Source organism: Larus michahellis, chromosome 1 (assembly GCF_964199755.1).
Source record: "Larus michahellis chromosome 1, bLarMic1.1, whole genome shotgun sequence".
NCBI classification, from domain to species: domain Eukaryota; kingdom Metazoa; phylum Chordata; class Aves; order Charadriiformes; family Laridae; genus Larus; species Larus michahellis.
In genome coordinates, this window is record NC_133896.1 from 202,523,122 (window position 1) to 202,544,746 (window position 21,625).

At 39.2% G+C, this 21,625-nt stretch overlaps 3 protein-coding genes across 7 annotated transcripts in view; 2 read left to right on the forward strand and 1 right to left on the reverse strand.

Moving 5' to 3' along the window:
• ZDHHC20 (zDHHC palmitoyltransferase 20) overlaps positions 1–4,322 on the forward strand; it is a 48,810-nt gene extending 44,488 nt beyond the window's left edge. The window contains exon 13 of one of the 2 annotated variants that reach the window (XM_074569402.1): positions 1,959–4,322. The gene's annotated coding sequence lies outside the window, so the exon portion shown is untranslated. Of the gene's footprint in view, positions 1–140; positions 1,711–1,958 lie in introns of those variants that run through there. The other variant, XM_074569396.1, reaches the window with a different exon arrangement.
• Positions 4,323–6,536: 2,214 nt separating this feature from the next.
• Positions 6,537–8,330, reverse strand: MRPL57 (mitochondrial ribosomal protein L57). Of its 3 annotated transcripts, none has more exons than XM_074569424.1 (2): positions 8,273–8,330; positions 6,537–7,023 (listed from the first exon to the last, which is right to left on the reverse strand). In XM_074569424.1, exon 2 carries the CDS (start codon positions 7,016–7,018, stop codon positions 6,707–6,709), a length of 312 nt encoding a protein of 103 aa, XP_074425525.1. In that variant the 5' UTR covers positions 7,019–7,023; positions 8,273–8,330; the 3' UTR covers positions 6,537–6,706. The 3 variants fall into 3 exon arrangements, with proteins under 3 accessions (XP_074425525.1, XP_074425516.1, XP_074425535.1); XM_074569415.1 differs by having other exon boundaries at positions 8,243–8,321; XM_074569434.1 differs by lacking the exon at positions 8,273–8,330 and adding an exon at positions 7,813–8,262.
• Positions 8,331–8,370: 40 nt separating this feature from the next.
• SKA3 (spindle and kinetochore associated complex subunit 3) lies at positions 8,371–19,796 on the forward strand. Of its 2 annotated transcripts, none has more exons than XM_074572961.1 (9): positions 8,371–8,652; positions 9,755–9,819; positions 10,696–10,861; positions 12,532–12,952; positions 15,674–15,774; positions 16,458–16,633; positions 16,833–17,045; positions 17,236–17,354; positions 18,225–18,499. In XM_074572961.1, the coding sequence occupies exons 1-9, from the start codon at positions 8,550–8,552 to the stop codon at positions 18,256–18,258; spliced, it is 1,398 nt and encodes a 465-aa protein (XP_074429062.1). In that variant the 5' UTR covers positions 8,371–8,549; the 3' UTR covers positions 18,259–18,499. The 2 variants fall into 2 exon arrangements, with proteins under 2 accessions (XP_074429062.1, XP_074429063.1); XM_074572962.1 differs by having other exon boundaries at positions 8,385–8,652; positions 16,461–16,633; positions 18,225–19,796.
• The last annotated feature ends 1,829 nt before the right edge of the window (positions 19,797–21,625 follow it).

The window sequence follows — 21,625 nt, forward strand, 5'->3', positions numbered from 1 at the left end:
GTTGAAGTTAGCTTCACTGCTGTCCTGAATCAGGAGTCTGTAAATTACATGTTACCTGGCAGTGTTCTTGTAATGCACTATGACCTGTATTTTGAAAGCTAGTAGTATAATTCCACTAATTACCTTTTTTGTTTCACTAGGTTTCTGCAACACATTTTGTGCTTGAATATTACTTAATTTTGTTTGGAAGAAGTTGATCAGTAAAAAATGGAACATGAACATTTTAGGAAGAGACAAGAAATACAAATTTCTGCACAGTACAATGGATTCTTGTAAGCACTATTGCAGAGCAGGGAAGTTAAGACAGATGCCTTAAGATTCTTAATGTGCATTTATGCAACATGAATTATATACTGCTACCAAAGGGCCAAATCCTGAAGTGCCCTGCTTGGATGCACAAGGTCCAGAGTGGGAACTATGCATTTCTGTTATGCTGCAGTGGTGGGGGTAGATTGCAGAGACTCCTACCTCCCCACGGGCAAACTTCATACCTTAGGCACTGCAGAAGTCACTTCCATAGCAGGTCTCCAGGGTACAGAAAGAAATAAAAAAAGAAAAAAAATAAAAAAAAGATAAATCAACATAGAGCATGGCCGGTGAGTCTGAAGTGCAACTATGCATAGTTCAAACACCAGGTGATGGGGAAGGGACTGGATGATGTCTTCTCCCCTCTTTCTACTAAATGTGATCATAGCTCTCCAAGTCTTTCAGGACTGAGGATTCCTTCTACTAGCTGTGCTTTGGAGCAAGGCAATGCCAACAACGTAAAAGCCTTTTACTTGGGCGTTGCTTTTTTGCTATGAGATTGAGCCACCTCATAGTTTTAACTTGATTTATTTAACCATATCAAGAATAGAGCTCAAAGAGGCAAACTTGGTTTTTAGTTCAAAAAACATGGATTGTTACTTTCCAGCAATTGTCTATCAGCATACAAAGAAAAGCCAATCCAAAAAGGAATTAACAATTGTTACATTTTCTGTTAATGTCTGCATTGTTCTGTATGAGGCAGTAACAAAACGGTAAAGTACCCCTGAGAAAAACCTTATTGCAGTTGTGCGTTGTTAGAAAACGGAACTGGAAGAGTACTGCTTTTTCTATGGGACTCTCGATGGTTTATAAATACTGTTTTATACTTTTGTTTTATCTTTTTAATAAAGGCACAAGTTTTTATTGGTTCTAAAGTACCATTTAAACAAATATAAAGTACTTAAGAGAAAATTAGTGTTGGATCATACGTCTGTGTTAACACACTGAAAATGTGTATGCTTTAGTCTGCCACTTTCAAGTCCAGTTTAAGTGATGCTGATGTTGCTAAAGATTGAGTGTTCTGTGCAGTGATGTACCTGTTCACAAAAGGCAAAATGTGTTTCCCGTGTAAGGAATGAAGTCCATCCTATGCTCAAGACCTACAGCAAACAACATGTTTTTTTTTCCCTCGCTCTTCTATAAAGAAGACTGCTAACTCATCTTTGGGTGGTATTGGAATTTTGCACCTGGAAAAAGTGACAAGTACTATTTTCCTGTCTGTAACTTTTCTGATGTTCAGTTGATGCTGATTACAAATAGATATGAGCCCTTTTGAGACTGAAGGTAGTAGCAGAGTTGATCTAGACTGAAAGAACCTGTTTGGCTTCTCTCACAGACTGATTGCTACTTAATTCAAATATGTTTATGATGGCAATACTAAGGTATAAAACATACTGTAAGGTTTAAAACAAGTATTTTTTGTCTTTGGAAAGAATAAATTTTTCTTAGATATTAATCTTCTAGAACAAGAACACTTTGAGAACCTATGAACATGCTTTGGTTGCTGTTGGATGTTCTTGAGACAGAAGTAATAGTCCAAACTTGCATGTTTTATAAAAGTTGCAGAATGTTTCTTCAAACTTTGTACAAGAAATTTTGCATTTGTTAATTTCAAAACTTACTAAAACATTCGCTACACATTAATCTCAAAGGTTCAGCTTTTTCTTCTCAAATGTCAAGTGAGAAGCCCTCATCTGAATGTGAGCTCTCAACAGTACTGCACCAGCAGAATTTCCTGGGGAAGACCAGAGAGACAGAATACTGCAAGTTCAAATGGCTTTTTCTGAATACCAAAACCTGCAGTCCCAAACACTGGTGCAGATGTAACGGAGCGCCTGGAATGTCATCTGGCTTTTGCTATATCAGCATCTTGCAGCTAAGATAACACATGCACAGTCATCCTCTAGCAGAACTATAACCAAAATCTAGGTCTCTAATGTGGTAAATATCACTGAATTAGCAATATGGTCTCTGCTCAATATACCCCTATATGAATATGTATATACTGTAGGCTAACAGCAGTATAACTTGTTTGATTTTTAAGTCAGGCTAGCTAATCTACAGGAAAAACTCAAGTAAACAGACTGGGCTAAATCCATGTGTGTTCTGTAGCAAGTGCTGGTCTTCTGAAGCCAGTTCTTTGTACACCTGGTGGACATTTTTGTGGCTTTTCATGAAGAGCTGATGTTTCTGACATCTTTATGCAGATCACGGGTACGTTTTGTCCCAGATTTTTCTCATGTTTCAGGTGAGGAGAGCAGGGTGCTTAGGATACTCTTGAGGCCAGAGTTCCTGTTGGTGTAAAAGCAGGCATTACTGAAAAGTCACTTTGGCAAACATGAAACATGTAAAATGATTCAAATATGATTCTTCCAAATTCACCACCCCCATGCTCCATTTTTTTACCCCAGAGAACTGGTTACTAAGAGAAACCCCAGACTAATAGAAAGAATTAAGTTCTTTAAGGGAATTGTGTTGATGAGCTCTAAGGGCCCACCAGTGAGTGGGATGGGGGAGGGGGTCAGGTTTTCCTGGCAGGCCCTGGCTGTAGAGGAGGTATCACCTCTAAGGTGGCAGGACAACATCTTGTGTCTTCCAGAGCTCTGTCCTGCCAGCTCCCCAGCCATAAGCAAGGGTACTCTGTGCTGTATCGAAGAGTGAGATAGGCAAAAGGAGGGAGCAAGCCAGGAATTAAAAAGTTGGTGAGGACAAACAGCTGTTGGCTGTTGAGTTGTAAGCAGACTTAAGTATTGTGCCCAGCAGAGGCAGGGGGACGTAGGGGTGCTCCAGGAAATAGGTCCTTTTGGCCCATGCAGTGAAGAGCTGGAAACTTCAGGGAATGCAGTGGGAAGAGCAGCCCTACCTGTTCAGAAGGCCCAAAGGGAGGTTGATCCTGAGAAAACAACTGGTTTGGGTGCTGGGTCATGTTGTACGCGCTGGTTTTGTGCTTTAACCCACTCTGTATCAGAAAGTCTTGAAAATACATAAATTGTCACTGAAAATAACAGCCCATAAGCTTTTAGGGCCATCAAAATAATTACTATTGCAAGCCATAAATAGTGTTGTAGTTACTGTAGGATAGTTGACATTGGCTGCAATTACAAACTATGTTTTAGTATTTCTTATTGCTTTTTTCTTTAAAATAAACCCACATACACACAAGAGTCATGGACACAAAATGACATTAAACTCCCAGTGTGAGGACAGAAGCCTGATGTAGGGCAAGATTTCAGTGTGATTTCTCCTCCAGATTTCTGAAACGTCCTAAGATGATAGACCTGTCCTGGTGAAGATAAGGCAAGGAGATCCATAAATAGAAAAGAACACTTAAAACTACACAGCTGTTTTTTTCTTACGATGATTTATTCACAGACTGTACAACATACATATAATTGCTGCTCCTACCAAAGGCATGTTTATAGGAGAAGGGCAGGAAGAGCTGTAGGTTTCTGTCATAACTCATTTCCTACAGTATTATGCCAAGATTGCAGCATCACAAGTTAGATGCATCGTAAGCCTTTGATTGGAAACTTCCACTTTAAATATTCAGGGTGTTATTTTAGAGGGACTTCAGGCACTTTTATTTTTAGTAACTTAAGCAGAAATTATGGGAACATTTTTGTTAAAGCTGCCCCTTGAGTGTGGAATGAAGGTACCAAGCTCCTTTTGGTATGCTATTTGTAGAAACTGGTCCTGTTGTCCAGAGCGCTTAAATGCCTACCGTTTTCAGGTACTGTTTCTTCCCTCATTTGATCTTGTGTGGCTTTTCTGTATTGTAAATGATGTTCTGGGGTTTGGAAGTTTTGTTTAAGTTCAATACCATTTGATATGCACTCAAAGAATTTCTTGATGTAGCTGAAGTATGGTCCAGTTGTAGCTCCCCACAGCCCCAAGAGGAGGAAAAAAGCAGCGTTTGCAGCGGCTCTAGTGTCTGGCAGATTTACCAAGAGATGCATTGACTGACATAAATTAAGCAGATCTGCCTAGATGAGGAGCATTGACTGATCGTACTTAGTAAAAATTAAAAAAAAAAAAAAACAGCCAAACTTTGAGCTTCATAGTATATGTTCTTTGAGGACACTATCTAAAATTGTACATAATCGGGGAATTCAGGTATGTATTTACAGAGGCTCCAAATGGCACCTCCTTGAACTCAGCGCAGATCAAGAACACATCTTTCACAGTACGTAAAAAACAGGGAGGTGTGCAACGCCAGGGGCGCTGCTATCCCTAAATGGCACCAAAGAGAGCAGCTGCATATAAAGTGATTTGTTATAATACTGAACACATTACTGCACTCATTTCTATCAATTTATTTTGTATATATAGACAGCTTTTTATATGCATTTTTCTTAACTACATAACTGTCATGAAATGTAATGAAGCTACAAGTTGTAGTTAGTTTTAGTGCTGATTAAAACTGGTGTTTGGCTGTTTTGTTTTCTGCAGCAATTACTTGAATCTTGTTTCCATTAGGTAGTGAAGTCCAATAATGTTTACAGGATTGCTTGCTTTGTTTTGGGGGGGGTGTCCCCATTTTTCTTCCCCAAGACACAGAGAGCACGTGCTCAGCAGTCAGGCAGATGTGTTGGGATGACGCACTGGGATCACCTTTATTGGCACCAAAGCATTAATGGTGACAGGCAGAGTCCCTTCCGTTTACGCTGCCTGGCTGACAACGTACACGCTCAGCATGTTTCTGAGTTCTCCTGTCCCTTAACCTGTTGCGATCAGCTTTATTGTGAGAAACTTCAATCTTTCTGAACAGCAATTTACAATCAAAAATAGCACAGAAGAGGCAGCAATCCTGCTGCTCAAAACCTGCCCCCTCTCCCTATCCGTTTTTTAACTTGGATGAATTAAACACCCCTAGGTTATTGCCGCAATTATTTTTGTATTTGCCAGCAAGGGTCATCAACATTTGCACTAATCAATGTCCCAGCTGTTCTACTTCCACAGTTATTCTTAATTGTGCTGCCTAAACTTGTAACGAGCTGTATTTAAAGTCGGAGGTGAAGTGTAAAAGGTGTATGTAATAATGACACATTTATTGTAAGTTTTTGTATGTTACAGATAGGACTAGTCCTATGCACAGAGAAAACATGTTGCCATTTATAGTTTAATACTTGAAGTAACTTTTTAAAATGGGCTTTTATAAATGAATTAAATACAAAATCACATTGCTTTGCCTGGAAGTTCCTTCATGTTTTAATTGTATTGTGCAATTTCCCCATATGTATGCTTTTCCATAAATGTTATCTTAAGCCGTTTATAACCATTGAAAGTGATTTCAAGATTTTGTACATCAGTGTTCAAACCTGTTCGTACTTCTCTGAAGTATAATTCATGTTTAAATAAAAAAGTTGTACCACTTTAGGCCTCTTTTCCAAAGAGATAAAATAGGAATGGACTTGACACTTTAATTCATCAGTGAATGCAACATCAACTTAATAAATGTATGTGAAAGAATCTGAAAATCGCTTAGCTGTAGCATGTGTGTATTACATCAGTGAGAAAAACTGCCTACCTGGGAAACATTTTGTAACTGTTCCACAATTTTTATGCTCCAGCTGCAACAAACCCAAGATTACACTCGCTCCTGACATACCTTCCAGGTCACTTGGTCTTGAGAGGGGAAGTAAAAAAAAAAAACAAACCTCTAACTTGTGGCTGACTGTATTCCTTCAGGACACTAAGCAAGACTTAGAAATCAGACTGCCGGTCAGCTGTGTTCCTTTTCGATCAGAAATAATCTCTGCAAGAGAGGGCAGTAACACTTAAGTTGATGCTGACATGACAATGACCCTGCCATTTAAATTCAACAGTTCTTTCCAAGAAGTTTAAAAAAACTGGAACATTTTAGAATCTTCCATGAGTTCCAGCCTCATACAGCTAACTTTGTAATTCTAGTTCACCTTGGTCTTCGCATGCCTGATGAAGTGAGCACTGTGCAAGTGCTGTCAGTTGTGTCTCCAGTATTAATGTGCACAGAAGTGTCCCTTCAGGAGAGGGACCAGCAAGAGCCATCTGGTCAGTAACAGCACATAATCCCTTTCAACAGAGCAGGTGTGTTCTAGCTTTCAAAGGGAAATTAGTGAAGCTGTACATCTAGTTCAAGTCATCATCACGGCACTTGGGAACACAGGCTGAGTTATGAAAAGCGCTGGAGAACAGAAGGCAGGCAGATGGTAAAGAACCACAGAAAGAACTATCTTCTAAAGAGGCGATAATAAGAAAACACACTGTAGGACTGCTTTTAATGTAAGATTTTGTATACCGTAACAAAGTCTCATTTGTCATCTACCCTTATTATATTGAATTACAAAACTACCGTAATAGGCACAACAGCAGATCCCACGATAGTGCATAATACGTGCCAAATAGAAATACGCCGTATTATTCAAGATGTCCACTTCTTCGTCACATTTAAGTGGTCTAAGTGATCACTCATATATCTATGCTCAGGCAACTTGGCTGTCACCAGTCTTTTGAAAGCTTCCCATTTTGCACGTCTCTCTTCTGTGTTATGTTTGTACTCCTGCTCCCGGGTCAGGTAAGGTCGACTCAGCCAATATTCATTCTCTGCTTCAATTTCCAGCCTTCGGATCATTGCTTGCTTCATTGACTGGGTAACCACTCTTGGTTGCCTGTATTTTCCAATCCACTGTTTTCCAGGAATTCTCTTTCGGAGTAATGCTGTTGTTAAAAACATTGTGCCTTAAAATACAGACAAAAATATAAAATGGTCATTAGATTGGGACATAAGTTAAAAATTTAACAAGAAAAATGAAAAGTCTGCACACACTTACTCCACTGCTTTTTAACTGTCTGATTTGAAGTTCAGAACCTGATATTCACAACCAACCATTATGTACAGCAGACAGTACAATGCCAGACATATTGGAAATGTAAGACCAGAAAAGGAAACCAAAAATATTTATTTAGCTAAAGAGTTTACTCAGTTATCCTTATGTTGAGACTAAAGCATCTCCTCCATAAATTATTTATGAAAAATACAGTCCCAGATACTATTAAACAAAGGATTCACTTCATCCATTCCTTCTTCAAATAGGTAACTTCATCATCAAAACAGACGGTAATTCCAGGTTCATCTGCTAGATCCAGATCTAGCCTTTCCTCAGTGTTAACTTTTGAACTACAGTCTGTCCATAAACATACTAGAATACAATTACCTGGTCTTGTTTATGAACTAGGGGAAATCAGATTTGTAGAGAAAAACAATATCCTGTATTAGACCAACTAGTGTTAAGTAGAAAGCACAAATACAGCGTCCAACGTTATACACAGGTGTGACAAAGAGGCAAGAAAGGCCAAGCTACATTTAGATTTGACATACATGCTCTTCATTAACTTATTTATTAGGCCTAAACATGCCTAACTCCTAGGCCTCTCATTACGCCGCATCTTTATCAACTAACAAGTCAGCCAAGCACCTGAACCCGGCATAAAGCAGCACAACTGCTGAGAGAAGCCGCCCCGCCATACCCCATTCCCATGGTGCAGCCGCACGCTGCTGTTCCCCTCTCTGACCCCGTTCGAAGCGCAGCTGTGGGGCTTGGCGGGGGCATGGCGGCCTCCGCCCCTGTTTCCCCTCCGGTAGGGCAGGGCAGAGCCGCCTGTCTGCAGGACAGCGCCAGCCGCTCGCCCTCAGGCCTGCACCCGCTCCAGCCTCGACAGGGATGGATGCCGAGGCGGCACAGCTACCCTCCAGGGCTCTCCCGTGCCACAGGAGCCGCCTGGGCCGCGAGACTCGGCCTGCGCGGCGGAGCGCTGCAGCCTGGAGAGAAGGATCTCCTGCCCGTTCCCTACCGCGGTCATCTCCCGGTTCAGGGCCCGAACAGACACCCCACACCCGTGAGGATGAAGCGCTCCGAACCCCGCCGCTAACAAGTCGCTCCCGCCCGCCCTCACTCACCAACCGCCCTAACGGCTCCGGCCCCCTCACCGGGAAGCAAGATGGCTGCCGGCGGCACCTCTCGCGAGGTCTCGCGAGATCTTGGCGGCGGGCGGGCGGGGCCTGGCGGCACCAATGAGGCGCGCGCTGCCCGCGGTTCGAAGCTGGCGGCGGGCAGTAACCGTTCTCGGTCGGCAGCGCGCGGCCGGGCCCGGCCCGGCCCCGCCCCGCTCGGCTCGGCTCGGCTCCCCTCAGCGCCGCTGCCGGCCTCGGGGCGGCTGTTAACGGGTGTTCAGGGGGTTTCTGGGCCTCCTGTTCCCCGTGGGCGATGGACGTGTCGAGGGACTTCTTCGGCAAGCTGCGCGCCCTCGCCCTCACGCTGGAGAAGGAGGCGAGGCAGCTGGAGCGGGCCCTGCGCAGAGAGGACACGGGTGAGTGCAGGCCTCGTCCCGTCTCCTTCTCAGGGCTCTGCTGCTCCGAGGGCCGCAGGCCTGCTCCGGAGCTCCTGCCGGCGTGTCCGTCCCAGCCCCAGGCAGCAACACCCCGAGTTGGGAACGCGATCTGGAGAGTTGCTCCCGATCACTCTTGGTGATGGGTGTCGCACCTACATGCTGGGGCTGACGGCTCTGCTGGGATACCCCGGGGAGCGGTTGTTCCTCGGGAGTCCTTGGTTTGGGTTCCCGCCTGCCGTTGTGCCCCTCTGGGCATGCGGAGATGGGCCTTCAGTGAGCTGGTGGCCCCGGGGATGGGCCTGGGAGTAGCTCGGCAGGGTATTTTTTGGGCTCCCCCTCATATCATTGTCTCTCTGAGCTCCTTTGTGGCTGTGTAGGTGAGCTTTTGTCACGGGGAAAACCGGAATGAGTGGGGAATCACATTCTTGCTTTTACTGTTTTTGTGGATTGAGACAGGAAAACGCATTTGCAGGGCTTGTTCTCTCTCTGCACAGATAGCTCAAGTTTCTAATTGGATTTATATCTTTGCTATGGCTTGTCATATAGCAGGTGTACTCTTTTACACTATTGGCATTAACCTTGATTTCTAGTGAAAGAAGTAATGACTGCTGCATGTGTAAGTGAACAATGCTAACAGCTGCCCACGTTCAAATAAGGTGGAAGAATCCAGCTTTTTGTTTTACAGTGGTGTCTATATTACTTTTTTCAATTTTTATTATTTCAAGTTCAAGCTCTTTAAGGATAAGAATTGAGTATAAATAATTCTCAACAGCCCACGGACCCACCTATTGTACCAACATCTGCTATACATTAATTTTTACAGTATTAGCTGCAACAGTAAAATGGAAGCCTGTGCAGTTTCTCTGTGTAGTTTAACATAATGTACAAATTGCAGTCTCATGCTGCACAAGGTACCCAATATGAACTAGTTTCTTTTTGGTTTTCTCTGTCTTGACTTTACATATGACTCCAACATCTCTAATACAGGAGATTACGTTCTGATGTAGAATGTACTTACATGCTAAAATACTAAATCCATTTTTTCTTTCCAAACTCTTTTATGCGAACATGCATATCGAAGACTATGAAGATGAATCTCCAATAAGAGTCTTACATGACCTCCATTGTGAAATGAGAACTCTGAAGGTAACGTCTTGACTCACTTCCTTCTTGAAAAATTGGTAGCTGTGGGGTGGGTGTTCCGTAAACTTATGGTTCTATTTTTGATCATTAAGCCACAATACAGCTATGTTAGCAGTTCTGACCCTTATTTTTATTCATTTTTCTCTAATCATACTGGCTGTAGATGACAGGGTAGTGTCCAAAAACTTTTGGGTAACTTAAAAGTAGATTTAGCACTGTTTATTAGTTTGCAGTCGCTGTTGTTGCTCGGATCAGCAGGAGACAAAGGTGAAAGGGAAGCTGTATCTGTGCCAGGGAGTAGGTATAGGGGAGAAGGACTTGGGAGCAGCAGCTCCCTAGAGAAGAGGTATGCTTGCTTGTGTTCAATGACTAGCACTTAGAATCAAGAAAACCTTTGCAGAACTTTCAGTACCTTCAGCCATTAAACTTGTAAAGAATGTTCTTTATTTCTTTAGTAGAAGTAGGAAAAATGGGCTATATAAATGAGCAAGTGTAGAAATAATTGAGAAGTAAGCTAGGATATAAACTTGAGGTTTACTACCTGCTCTGCACAAGTTCTTTGTATGTAGGGGAGTAAGAGTCCAAACTAATTGCTGTTATCTCATATTTTCATGGAGTTTGTTTGAGAGATTACCAGTAAGTAGTTATCATACTGTGAACAGTTTAACTTTTGTAAGTTTTTGTATGCTCATGCCCTATGTATTCCTGATATTTTGTAACCTAGATTTCAGGTATAGATAAGACCTAAATGTGCTCCTTATCTTTGTCTGAATTGATGTTCAGTACTTATTCCCAAAACACTTCATGTGCAAACAGCTACCATGTGGTGATTTGAAAACCAATATCTCTATGTTTCCCTCTTCCGCTGCACCCCCAAAGGAAGATGTTAATGCCAGTCTTGGTAAGAGTTGTTCTGAAAAACAAGCAATTCATGACTTTATGAAGGCAAGTGAAATACTGATGCAAAGAAATGGAGCAGATCTTGGAAAAATAAGAGAGCTGTTCCAGAAATATGGCTACAAACCACATGTCAAAGACTCTACAGGTAATATTTCTTGGCAATATAGTATGGGAAGGCAAATGTAATTTTCCAGTGTTTCTCTTTAGCTATGTGTATATTTCCAATAATTAAGAGGTCAAGTACATTTATGTTGTTTGCTTTATAATAATATCCAGAGGGTGTAATATTCTGTTGTCATTGGTGCCATAAGAATAAACCAAAATACAAAAACTTTAAAGTTAGATCTCCTGGTGTGCTTTTGAGTTAGTGTATGGGTTGCTTTTTTTTCTCTAGTAATAGTTATACTCAGAAAACAGGTTAGCAAACATGTTTTGGTAACCCAGAGAATTATGCTGCTTCAGCTTCTCATGCATGGGAAACTATTGTAGATGGATCTAAATTGGTTCGTATTCATATGCGATGATTCCATTAACTTAAATCACCATAGAGAAAATATTAAAATAATGTGCTCCACAGTACAAGTGGGACAAAGGAAGCATGTACAGGGATTAGGTGATGTGTGGCAATCTGTGAAGCAGCAGTAGCTTGATTGATTGAGGGAGAGAGATCCTTAATGTAGTCAGAAAGTGCACACATGCCTATGTGAAAAATCGAGAAATTACAAATGAGTTTAAAATTCTGTAACTCTCAGTACTATACATACCCCTGTCAGTATCAAGGGCCCAATCAATCTTCAAGAAGCCTTTGGCAGGGCATGCCTTAACCTACCCCTGAGCATCATCCAGTCATTGCACAAAACAAAATTGGGAATTGTGATCACGGACCATATTCACCTCTGAGTTAAGCTACTGCAACTGTTTTACAAGATATGGCAGAAGGCTCTAATTTTATAGTACCTTTCTTCCTGTCTTCCCTCTGCCTTTAAAGAAGACTACAGACAGAGACGCAAGGTTAATTTATTTTAAGAGATATTTTTAAGCTTATCTGAATACATAAAAATGTTTATTTTATATACATAAAAATGTAATGCCTCTGCCATATTATTTTAAATAGCGCTTTTTTACCCCCTCTCTGCTTCTTACATCATGCAGGAATTCACAAGTGTTTGGGGGTGTTTCAGTTTATCCAACTACAGAAATGTACAAATTGCACGTTTGCTTATTTCTGCAGTGGATTACTCTTGTTATCTGAAAAGCAACCCTCTTTCATGAGTTTTTAGTTGCTGCTTCATAACTTTTCTTCAATATTATTTTTCTGAAGAATGAGCATTCTGGTACTGTATGCAGCCTCTGCTCTTTCCCCCAAACCATTTTCAATTCTATACAAACTTTGTTTTCATTGTTATTTATGTTGTACATTTTTAATGAATTTCCACTTTTGCACTGAAATAAAAATAAATAAATATATTTAAGATTAGCACTTCCTGCCCACTCCATGTAGGGTGATAAATTCTATTAAAAATACATTCGTGTAACAAAATCTTTCAATTTCATTTTTCCTAGAAATGATATTTACCAATAGAGTGAATACAGTAAATGTGTGAGCTGTATTAAAAATATAGCTTAGCCTGATATGAGCTTTTGATGTCTGTTGTAGCTTCAAGTTCATTGCTTTGAAATGAAAGAAGGAATTTCTCTTTTAGAATAACAAATTAAAAAAGGGGGTGAGAGAAATGCCAATTTATTTTATAAATTCTTAAATCAGAAAGTTCTGACGTGACTTTTTTTTTTTTCCTAATTACTTTTCTCAAACAGAAGAGGAGGAAGAAGTTAACAGTGATTTGGCAGTGTCTGTCCAGAATAAATCTGATGAAGAAAAAGCGGATGATAGATCTCATCTTCCTGCTTGTACTGAGAAGCCACCGGTGCCCAAAGACCCACTGCGTAACCCCCAGCTTTCTGATTTTGGTCTTTCACAATATGCGTTCTCCAGGCCTTGGAGTGCAGTGAAAGGACAACATGCAACAAATGCACATCAAGAAAATTCAAAGAACAGAACTCTTCTAAAAACACAGAGCCCCTGTATTTTGCCCAAAACACCAAAATGTATGCTTAAGATGGACGATTATGAGTGTGCAACACCAAAACTTGAACACTTTGGCATTAGTGAACATACCATGTGTATGAATGAAGATTTTACAATGTCACTTATTCGTAAAGCTGCTCAGACAAGCAAGTGAGTAAATTACTTAAGTTCAGATTGTTTCTCTAATGAACTTCCTGTAGTTTATTCTTGCTGTACTAATTTCTTGCTGCTATTGCTCTTCTCTTTTTCTTCAAGCAGGTGACATGTTATTATGTACAAGCTAGTTAGTCCTGTGTCTTTATTCAACTCTCTGCGTGTCTTTTCATGTACCCTCTGCAGTGCCAGATGCTGACAAGAAACACATCTTTTGATATCCTTCTTCCCTTGACTGCACCATGATAAGAATCTTCCATACCCAATCTATTTACGAAGGGAAAATGTACAGTATATCTCTTGCTTTCCTCAGCCTTGGATTTGAGGATGTGTTGTCTGCAGTAGATATTACATAGCCAATTTAAGTGTTCCAAAAGCTTTAGGAATATAGACCCAGAAAAAGCTTATAAAGCATTCGGTAAAATTCCTGATTGCAGAAACAGTGTATTATATCTTACATTATCCAACCCCACCTTACAAGCAGTCAGCTCTCTTTTCTCCAGTCTTCTGTTGAAAAGACATCTCCGGATTTTCACTGTTTTCGCTGTTCTATTTAAAATTTAAAAGAAAATAATTTGCAGTAGTGAGGCGTAGAACACCTTAGCAGTGAAAACATCCTTTAAAATAGTTTTGAGATCTCTCCTTTTGAATAGTTATGTAAATACTATAACATCTATAAAGCTTTGTAGTATCTGAATTGTAATAACAGGAAAACTGTTACTGAATCCTGAAAGAGATTAATTCAAAAATCACTCCTTCAAATAACACTTTGAAAGTAGTTTCACAATTTTTGTTCTTTTGCCATCTATAACTTTTTGTGGGGTTGTACTACTTTTCCTATTTGATAAGAACTGGTTTAAATGGGATCTTCAGCTCTAGTTATGGCTGTAATTTATAAATGGATACATCCACAAATGTAGATCCTATTTCTGTGGCTTCTAGTAAAACAATTAGGCAGTCCACTAGCAATGTTTATATATAATACCAGGGAAAAAAAAATAAAATCACACTATCAGTCTTCCATACCCTAGTGATAATACTAAAATTCTGTATAGAAGTAGTTATAGCATGATTGCGCTTTAATAGTCGTTGTTGTTAATGACCAAAACAGATGGGCACTCATTAATTGTGACTAAAGCTGCGTATCGATTCAGAATTAGTTGCATATATAAGAGTTCATGACATTAAGTCATTAAAGTTGAAATATTTAACTATCTTAGCTCATTTGCTTATTTTGCATCATTATTTTAGAGTTAGCTTGAAGTTTGATCAGAAAGGTTGAAACAATTATGCAGCTTGTTACCTCCAAGAAGCACTCATTTCGCCTCTTAGTGAGAAAGCTCAGCATGTTAAATGGGCAGAATGCTAAGGCAACCATTTAAAAAAAAATAATAAAAGAAAGATATTTTTTCACTGGATAATGGGCAGAATCTCTTCCTTGAGAATCAGATAAGCAAAAAAAAAATAGTATAAATGAGGTAGCCTTATACCTGTAGTTTCCAGGTACAAAGACTGGTAATAATTCTGACTTTCTTGGAGACAGTCTTGCCCTTCCACAGGCCTTGCTCGTGCCAGCCAGGTCTTGTGCCTACCTGAAATCTGTCTAGCAGCTGTGCATTCTGTGAAAACACTTTAAAAGTTCTTAAAAATATGTAGTAGACCTCAACTCCTCCAACTTTATTTTTCAGGTTTTCGGTTTTGAAGCAGGTTAAAAGAACAATATGCTTCGGTGCACCTGCTACAAAACTGACACCAAAAGTAATTAGGAAATAAAGGAAGGAGAAAAAAAAAAGATAGTGTCTGACCCAAAGTGTTTATTGTTATAGTTATTCTTCTCCATTGTAAAAACTAAAAATCATATTGTTTCAGGTATCTAGAATACTTTCAAGGCAAAACTGACTTGAAACAATTTTTTGTTTTTTACTCAAAATTTAATCTGTGTTCAGCTAAGTAAAATATACTGTCTCAAATGAATTATTTTTTTTTTAAAGTTTAGGCTTTTTGTAGAGAAGTTCTATATCTGGTTCTCATAGCTAAGATAACTTTTTGAATATTTAAATTATCTTATAGACACACTTTTGTGTAGAGTTTAGGTAAATTTCCACTTTTTGTCTGGTATTGTCTCTTAACTGCCTAGATCCTTATTCCGCTAGAATATCTTGGATATGAAAAAAGAATTTTAAAAACTTCAGTTTCTAGTTTTGTGGAATTGATACTAAATGGCTTTTCACTCTGAAGTCAGCTAGTGATTAACATAAGTAATCTTATGAAAAATTTAATTAAAAATCTTTTAGTGTTTACAATAACATTAGTAGGTCAAGAGCAAAAAATATTGCCTGTTGTTTAGAATTTTGTAGGCAACAGGCAATTCAAAATAAAATAGACTGTACCCCCAGCACAGAGTTGATCATCTGCGATGAAGAAAATTGATCCTACTCTGGACACTTTTTGTCTGTTTCATTTGGGGTTTTTTAATGCCTTGGATTGAAATCTTAGTGTATTTGATAGTTTGTGGATGGACTGAACATTTGCATGCTACAAATTGCTGCAGTAGAATCACAGATGAAAAATCTATGAAAAAAAAAAATCTTTGAGGAAATTAATTTTTGACTTGCATGTTGATGAACAGATACTAGAAAAGTGATCAGGTTGACAGTATTCCTTTAATTGTGATTTCCTCATATTACTTTAGAGCTAACTGAGGGTTTTGGTTTTCAGGTTGGTTAAAAAAGACGATCATGAAGTGAATATACCACAAATGACATCCAGGAAAATCATGGTTACTCCTGGGCAAAAACCAAAAGCGACAGCTGATAACGGTAAGTTAAAAATATGTGAAATAAATATACGTATGCATTTTTTATGTAATGCAAGTGTAAATGCATTGTGAACATACGGTAAGCTTTTAAACTGTGTTTCTTGTCAAATATAGTTAATTTAGGCCCAGTCGTTGCATGAGTACTAATGTGTAGAAAATGAAATGTTGGTGGCTTCTATGGGAAAGTCTCTCACTTCAGTATAAATCTTTGCTTATTCTTCTCATATCCATCTGGAATTATGCAGAGGGATCCCTCATTTTGTAACTGCAACTTATCGTTATTTGAAATGGATGTCACATCTAAGCATGTGGAGGAAGAGGAGGTTATCAGGAATGGTCAACATGGATTCACCAAGGGGAAATCATGCTTGACCAATCTGAGAGCCTTCTATGGTGGCATGACTGGCTGGGTAGATGAGGGGAGAGCAGCGGATGTTGTCTGTCTCGACTTTAGCGAGGCTTTTGACGCTGTCTCCCGTAACGTCCTCATAGGTAAGCTGAGGAAGTGTGGGTTAGATGAGTGGACAGTGAGGTGGATTGAGAATACCAGCTAAAATGATACAGGTTTTTAGAATATGTAAATCTATGAAAAACTAGTAGACTCGGAAAACTAAACTGGGGCACTGGAACTGATAATAATTAAATGTGTGTGTGTTTAATTTTTTTTCCCCCTCCTAATTTCAGCAGCTGACTGGATGGCTTCTCCTATGATACTTGTGTTCCGTACTCCTGATATGAAAACCCCTTCCCGAACAAATTGCACATTATCAAGGTCACCAGAGATAAATGAACTGCCTCGTCCCACTCAAACACCACAGTTTCCAGATTTTGAAACAAGATGGCTAAAAACAGAAGCTAAGGTAGTAAATAGCAATTATGTACTTTTTCACACACTTTTTACCACAAGCAGTTTTTCAAATGTCAGTTTGGGATTCTTTTCAAATACTACATTTTCTTGTGTGAGTGTAGAAGATCTTTCTAATGGTAATTTTGTAAGAACATTTATTAAATACCTAAGATAAGTAAGTTAACTGAAGGCATGTAATATCTCTTTTGCAGCAGGTAAAGCAGGGGGAAAAGATGGAGTCTGTGACAAAGAATGATGCAACAGATAAACAACACATAGAAGATAGTATTCCTTCTGCTGTGAGCTCTAATGAGTATCTTAAACATTTTGAAGACCCTTCTCCTCCCAAAATAAAACACTATGACCAGTTACTCAATACTCCTCCAGCTCCAGAAATAACAAGGATACCAGATGATGTTCTACAGGTTAGCTAATATACTTTTACTATTTTGACGTTAAAACTATTTAAGGAAAAAAAATTAAAAGGGCTTAGTTCTATCAAATATTGTTATTCAAAAATAAAGTTATTTGCCATTTATTGAAAATGTATAAACTGTAATCTTGTTTTGAGTTCTTAGGTAATTTTTTTTTATTCCCTTTTAATGTTTCCTGTAGATTCTGTCCAAGTATAATCATAAAGTAGACTCTTCTAAAGCTAAGGAAATGGAGACCAAGGCAGGAAATACTACGAGGTATGAAAGTGACTTCACTGATTCCTGCAACAAAGAAAACAGGTATGATCAAATTTTACAAATTTGGTTAAGTAATTTAATTTGAAGGAGCTATGAAAATGCTTTAACGCATTTAGAAACTCATGCAGTTGCTTGCTCTTGTTGCTGTGACTAAATAACTATTCTTTGGCATGTTATCCGACTTCCTTTATTGTAGAGAGCAAATATTCTAATTGATGATGTGTTTGAATCCATCCAACTTAAGAAAAAAAAAAAAAGTAGAGTTGTACTGTTTTGTCTGTAGGTATATTTTGCTTTGTGTCAATTAAAGCACTGGTGAATGCTTTCTTCTGAGTAAATTTAGGCAATAAAACAAAGGAATTGGAGAAAATTCTATAAGTGACGACTGATTTCACAGTCGTTTTGTCAAAGACAAATTTATTTGAAATGTAAAGCCACCTTATGAATAATATGTGAGGTGAAATTAGTCTACAATAAGTATTCTTAATCTTTGAACAATGCAATAATAGCTTTAAAAAGAACTTGATCAATTTGAATAGAAAGAAGTTTTTGTGACAACTTGGTCAAGTGTAGATATTCCTGATCCAATGTAATGTATATTACATTTGTTGATTATTTGTTAAACTTGGGGTCAGTACAGATTATTTAGGTAAGAGGTACGAGGAACATGTATGAAGTCAAATAATAATCAGAACAACCCAGAACGAGACTGATAAAAGTAGATATCTTAATATACTTGGAGTTGGAATCCATTTGAGTAATCAAATGGAGCAAAGCTCTCACTTTAGCTGACCTTTCTTTTTTTCTTGTCAAGATAATAAATTAAAAAAAGTTTTCAACATTTATGTCTTCTGCTAATTCAAAATATGATTGATATAATAAGTTCATGAACTCTCCTGGATATATTTGCAGAGGATATCCTGGATTTTTCAAGCCAAACATCTGAAAGCAAGCTGAAGACCATGTTGAGACTTTCACATTCATGGATCTTATCACTGAATCATAACAACCTCAAAAAGCAAAAGAAAATACTGGTGGGAAGAAAGAGCTGTATGAAGGAAAAGCTTTTTTTAATGGAGGAAGTTTGATGTAGATAAACTTGTTTGCATGAACAATTTGTGCTTAATTTTTAATTGAAATTATTGACAGAATCTGTTGAGGGTTTTTAAATATACATATGCTTCAAAGAGGACTGGGGTCGCGTATGAGGTAGTACTGCAGTTGTTTCACATGATTCTCATTGTTGTCTATGCTTGCGTTTGCAGCAGGCTGTAGAGAATGTAGTTAGGTTGCAGTGAAGGGAAAATACAGTATATTCCCCCAGAAAGTGGATATCTCTGGCAGTTCTGGTGACACTATATATCTCTTCAGGGCTGCGCTTGGAAGTGTAGTACTTCAACAGTATTTGGTATCTTCAACAGAAACAAGTCTTTTTCTGTGAAGAGTAACTTCTGTTTAAAGCACTTCTGTGCTATTAGTCACTTCTGCAATACTAAGACATATCAAACCTATCCCTGCATTAGGCTGTTACCTCTCTGATGGACAGGTATTTCTTATGCTGCTGCTTCTTTCTTATTTTAGTTTTCTTACATTGACATCATGTGCTCTACATCTGTTTTCCTTTTGACAGCCTAACCTCTCCAACCCTAAAAGGTGACTCTGGCTCGAATATGAATTATTTGAAAACATATCATGCAATTGGTACTGCTTATATATATATATCTTCAACTGCTGGAAATATTTGCTGGCAGGCATGTAGGTGATTGCTTATTCTCCTGCACTGCTGCCATGCGCGTTCTGTAAGTGGTGGTGTCACTTGTAAACATGCATGTCTATCCTTCTAATAGGCTGACCAAGCTTGAGTTCTCAGAGCTGTTGGGTGCTTTTTTGGTATCTTGTAGTCACAGTAATTGGGACTTTTGTCCATAAAAAATCCCAACTAGATATGCTTGTCTGAAGCCAGTTTGCCACTTCCAGTGTCAGCTGTTCCTCTGAGTGACTCCAAGACTGCTCTTACTAGCTGTACGTGGTCTTCCTGTTGATCGTTAAAATCCTGTCATTTATATGAGGGCAGGCGTGCAACACGTGAGAAGGGAGAGACTGTCCCAGGAGATGGGGAGAAGTGTATGCTTTTCTGAAGTTCCTGAACACAGCTCCACGTTTTTTATTATTTTTGTTTTTAAGTCCTCAGGATATGCAAACATCTGGAGATACCCAGAATTATTTCTCCAGTTGATTAGGTGGACTTATCCTAGCTAAAACCTAGCAAGTAAAGGAGCTTTTTCCTGCTATTCCAATCATTTTCCAGGATAAGCATACATTAAATTAACTGGAGAAGCTGATTTTCTACTAGTTCTGGCCTGAGCATACTATCATTTTTCTGTGGTAGGTTCTGTTGAAAAATGTCTGTATTATTATTATGTGTCAGTCTTTGAGCTTGATCAACACTTTTGAAAACTAAATAAACGTCTCTGATGCTTGGTGGCTGCTTGCAAAACTAATGACCTGCTGCTATAAAAGCAGGCACTTGTTATACCCAACTCCTTCAGAGAGTGAAGGCCAGACCTGCTTCCAGCATCTTCACAGACTAAAACCATTTAATGGGCTGGCTGCTAGTCATGGAATTTCATGGTTGTAAAAAGGTACAACATGTGCTGCAAAGCAAGAATCTTTCAGCCAGACAGATTTATCAGCACTATCCAGGAGGGGTTTCGCAGCCTGCATTCTTCCACTGTGCTGCGTAGCTACTTTCTTGCCATGAAGCAATCCAGATACCCTGAAAGACTATTTAATCAAATGGAACAAGCAGCACTACTGTCCTGGACCTTGCTGTATTCCTGCCCCCCTCCCCCCCGGCTCCCTTCAACTAATGAAATTCCCAAAGGGTTTATAAATGTCTTGAGAACAGCTCTGCACCCTACTGCCCTTTCCTCCATTAGGGACCTGTAGGGTTGTACACAGCAGTTCTGGGGTTCTCACTGTAAGACACTTGCATAATTTTTCTTGCCTGTTAAATAAGATTTTCTGCTACGTTTCATAGCTATTTCATTAACTAATATGAAAGGGATTCAATTAATATTTTGAGATACAAATTATCTTCAAGATGACAATTGAAATCTTAACATCTGGTCTACTCAAGCTATTGTGACATGATGCTGGCATGGGACTTTTTGGAATCTAGAAATGAAGTTTTACTAGTTAGTTTTGTTTTTCTTGCCTACAATATTATCCTAATACAAGTAATATTGCTATTTGTGTTTATGTTCTTTGTAGCATGACTATTGCTCTGAGGTGGGTATAATCAGAGCAGCAAAACAAAAACTAATTTTGGTTTGTCATGCTTTACCTTTGAAAACCTTTTAGGTTTCAGTAAGGCAGTAGTTTGAGTACCGGGGGTGGGGAGAGAAAAGTTGGCAGAAGTGAAAGCTTAAGGAGTGTTGGAAACTGATCTGTATTCAAAATAAGCTGTGGAGGCGGGGTGGACAGTTTTGTGGGGTTTTTTGTCTTTTTTTTTTTTTTTTTTTTTTTCCCCTGCTGAGATCTGTTCTCTCACACAGGTGTCTGTGTGGCCATCTGATAAACTGCACGTGTTCAAACACTGGAACAACCAAGGATGTGGCCATGGGGCCAGAGGAGGTTGAGACTCCCCTTAATCCACCCCGCTGTGCACTTTCATATGACATGTCAGAGTGGGAATAATGCAAAAGAACTTAAAAGTTGCATGTTGGTTTGTTGGATGAAACTGATCGCAGCATCAGCCTGTCAGAAAGTGCAGTTTGGATAAACAGTAGCTAAATAAGTAGCAAGTGCAGTAGTTCTGTAAGGGACAGTCGTCACTTGAAAACAGGGGGAGTTGATTCAAACTGCAGTTCTGTGTTATGCTTAATCCAGTTTTACTGGGGGCTCCTTCCACTAGAGGCTTTTTCACCACTTTTTGTGCACAGAATTCAGAGGTCCTGCAGTTTTATGATGGATTCCTTCTACTTGCTGAGCAACTGAAAGGCTAATTAATTTTTCTAGCTTATCCTCTCTAACAGTGATCACCCAGGCAGAAGCTGAGTTTGTGGTTGCTAGATCAGATGGAAGGATGAGAACAGGGTCACATCCTCTCTCAGTAGCCTGCAGTCAGAAAGATTGAACCCAGCACAAAATCGCACTTCAATGTTTAGGGACGTCTAGGAAGCAACCAAAAAAGCATAGCCTTTAGTTTTCCTTCACTTGCTGTGGTGCTTAATCTTTTTTTTTCATTTATGTATATCGAAAGTGTCAGCTAACAAAAGCTTCTCTCTACAGTCCCATTTGTTGTCAAAGGA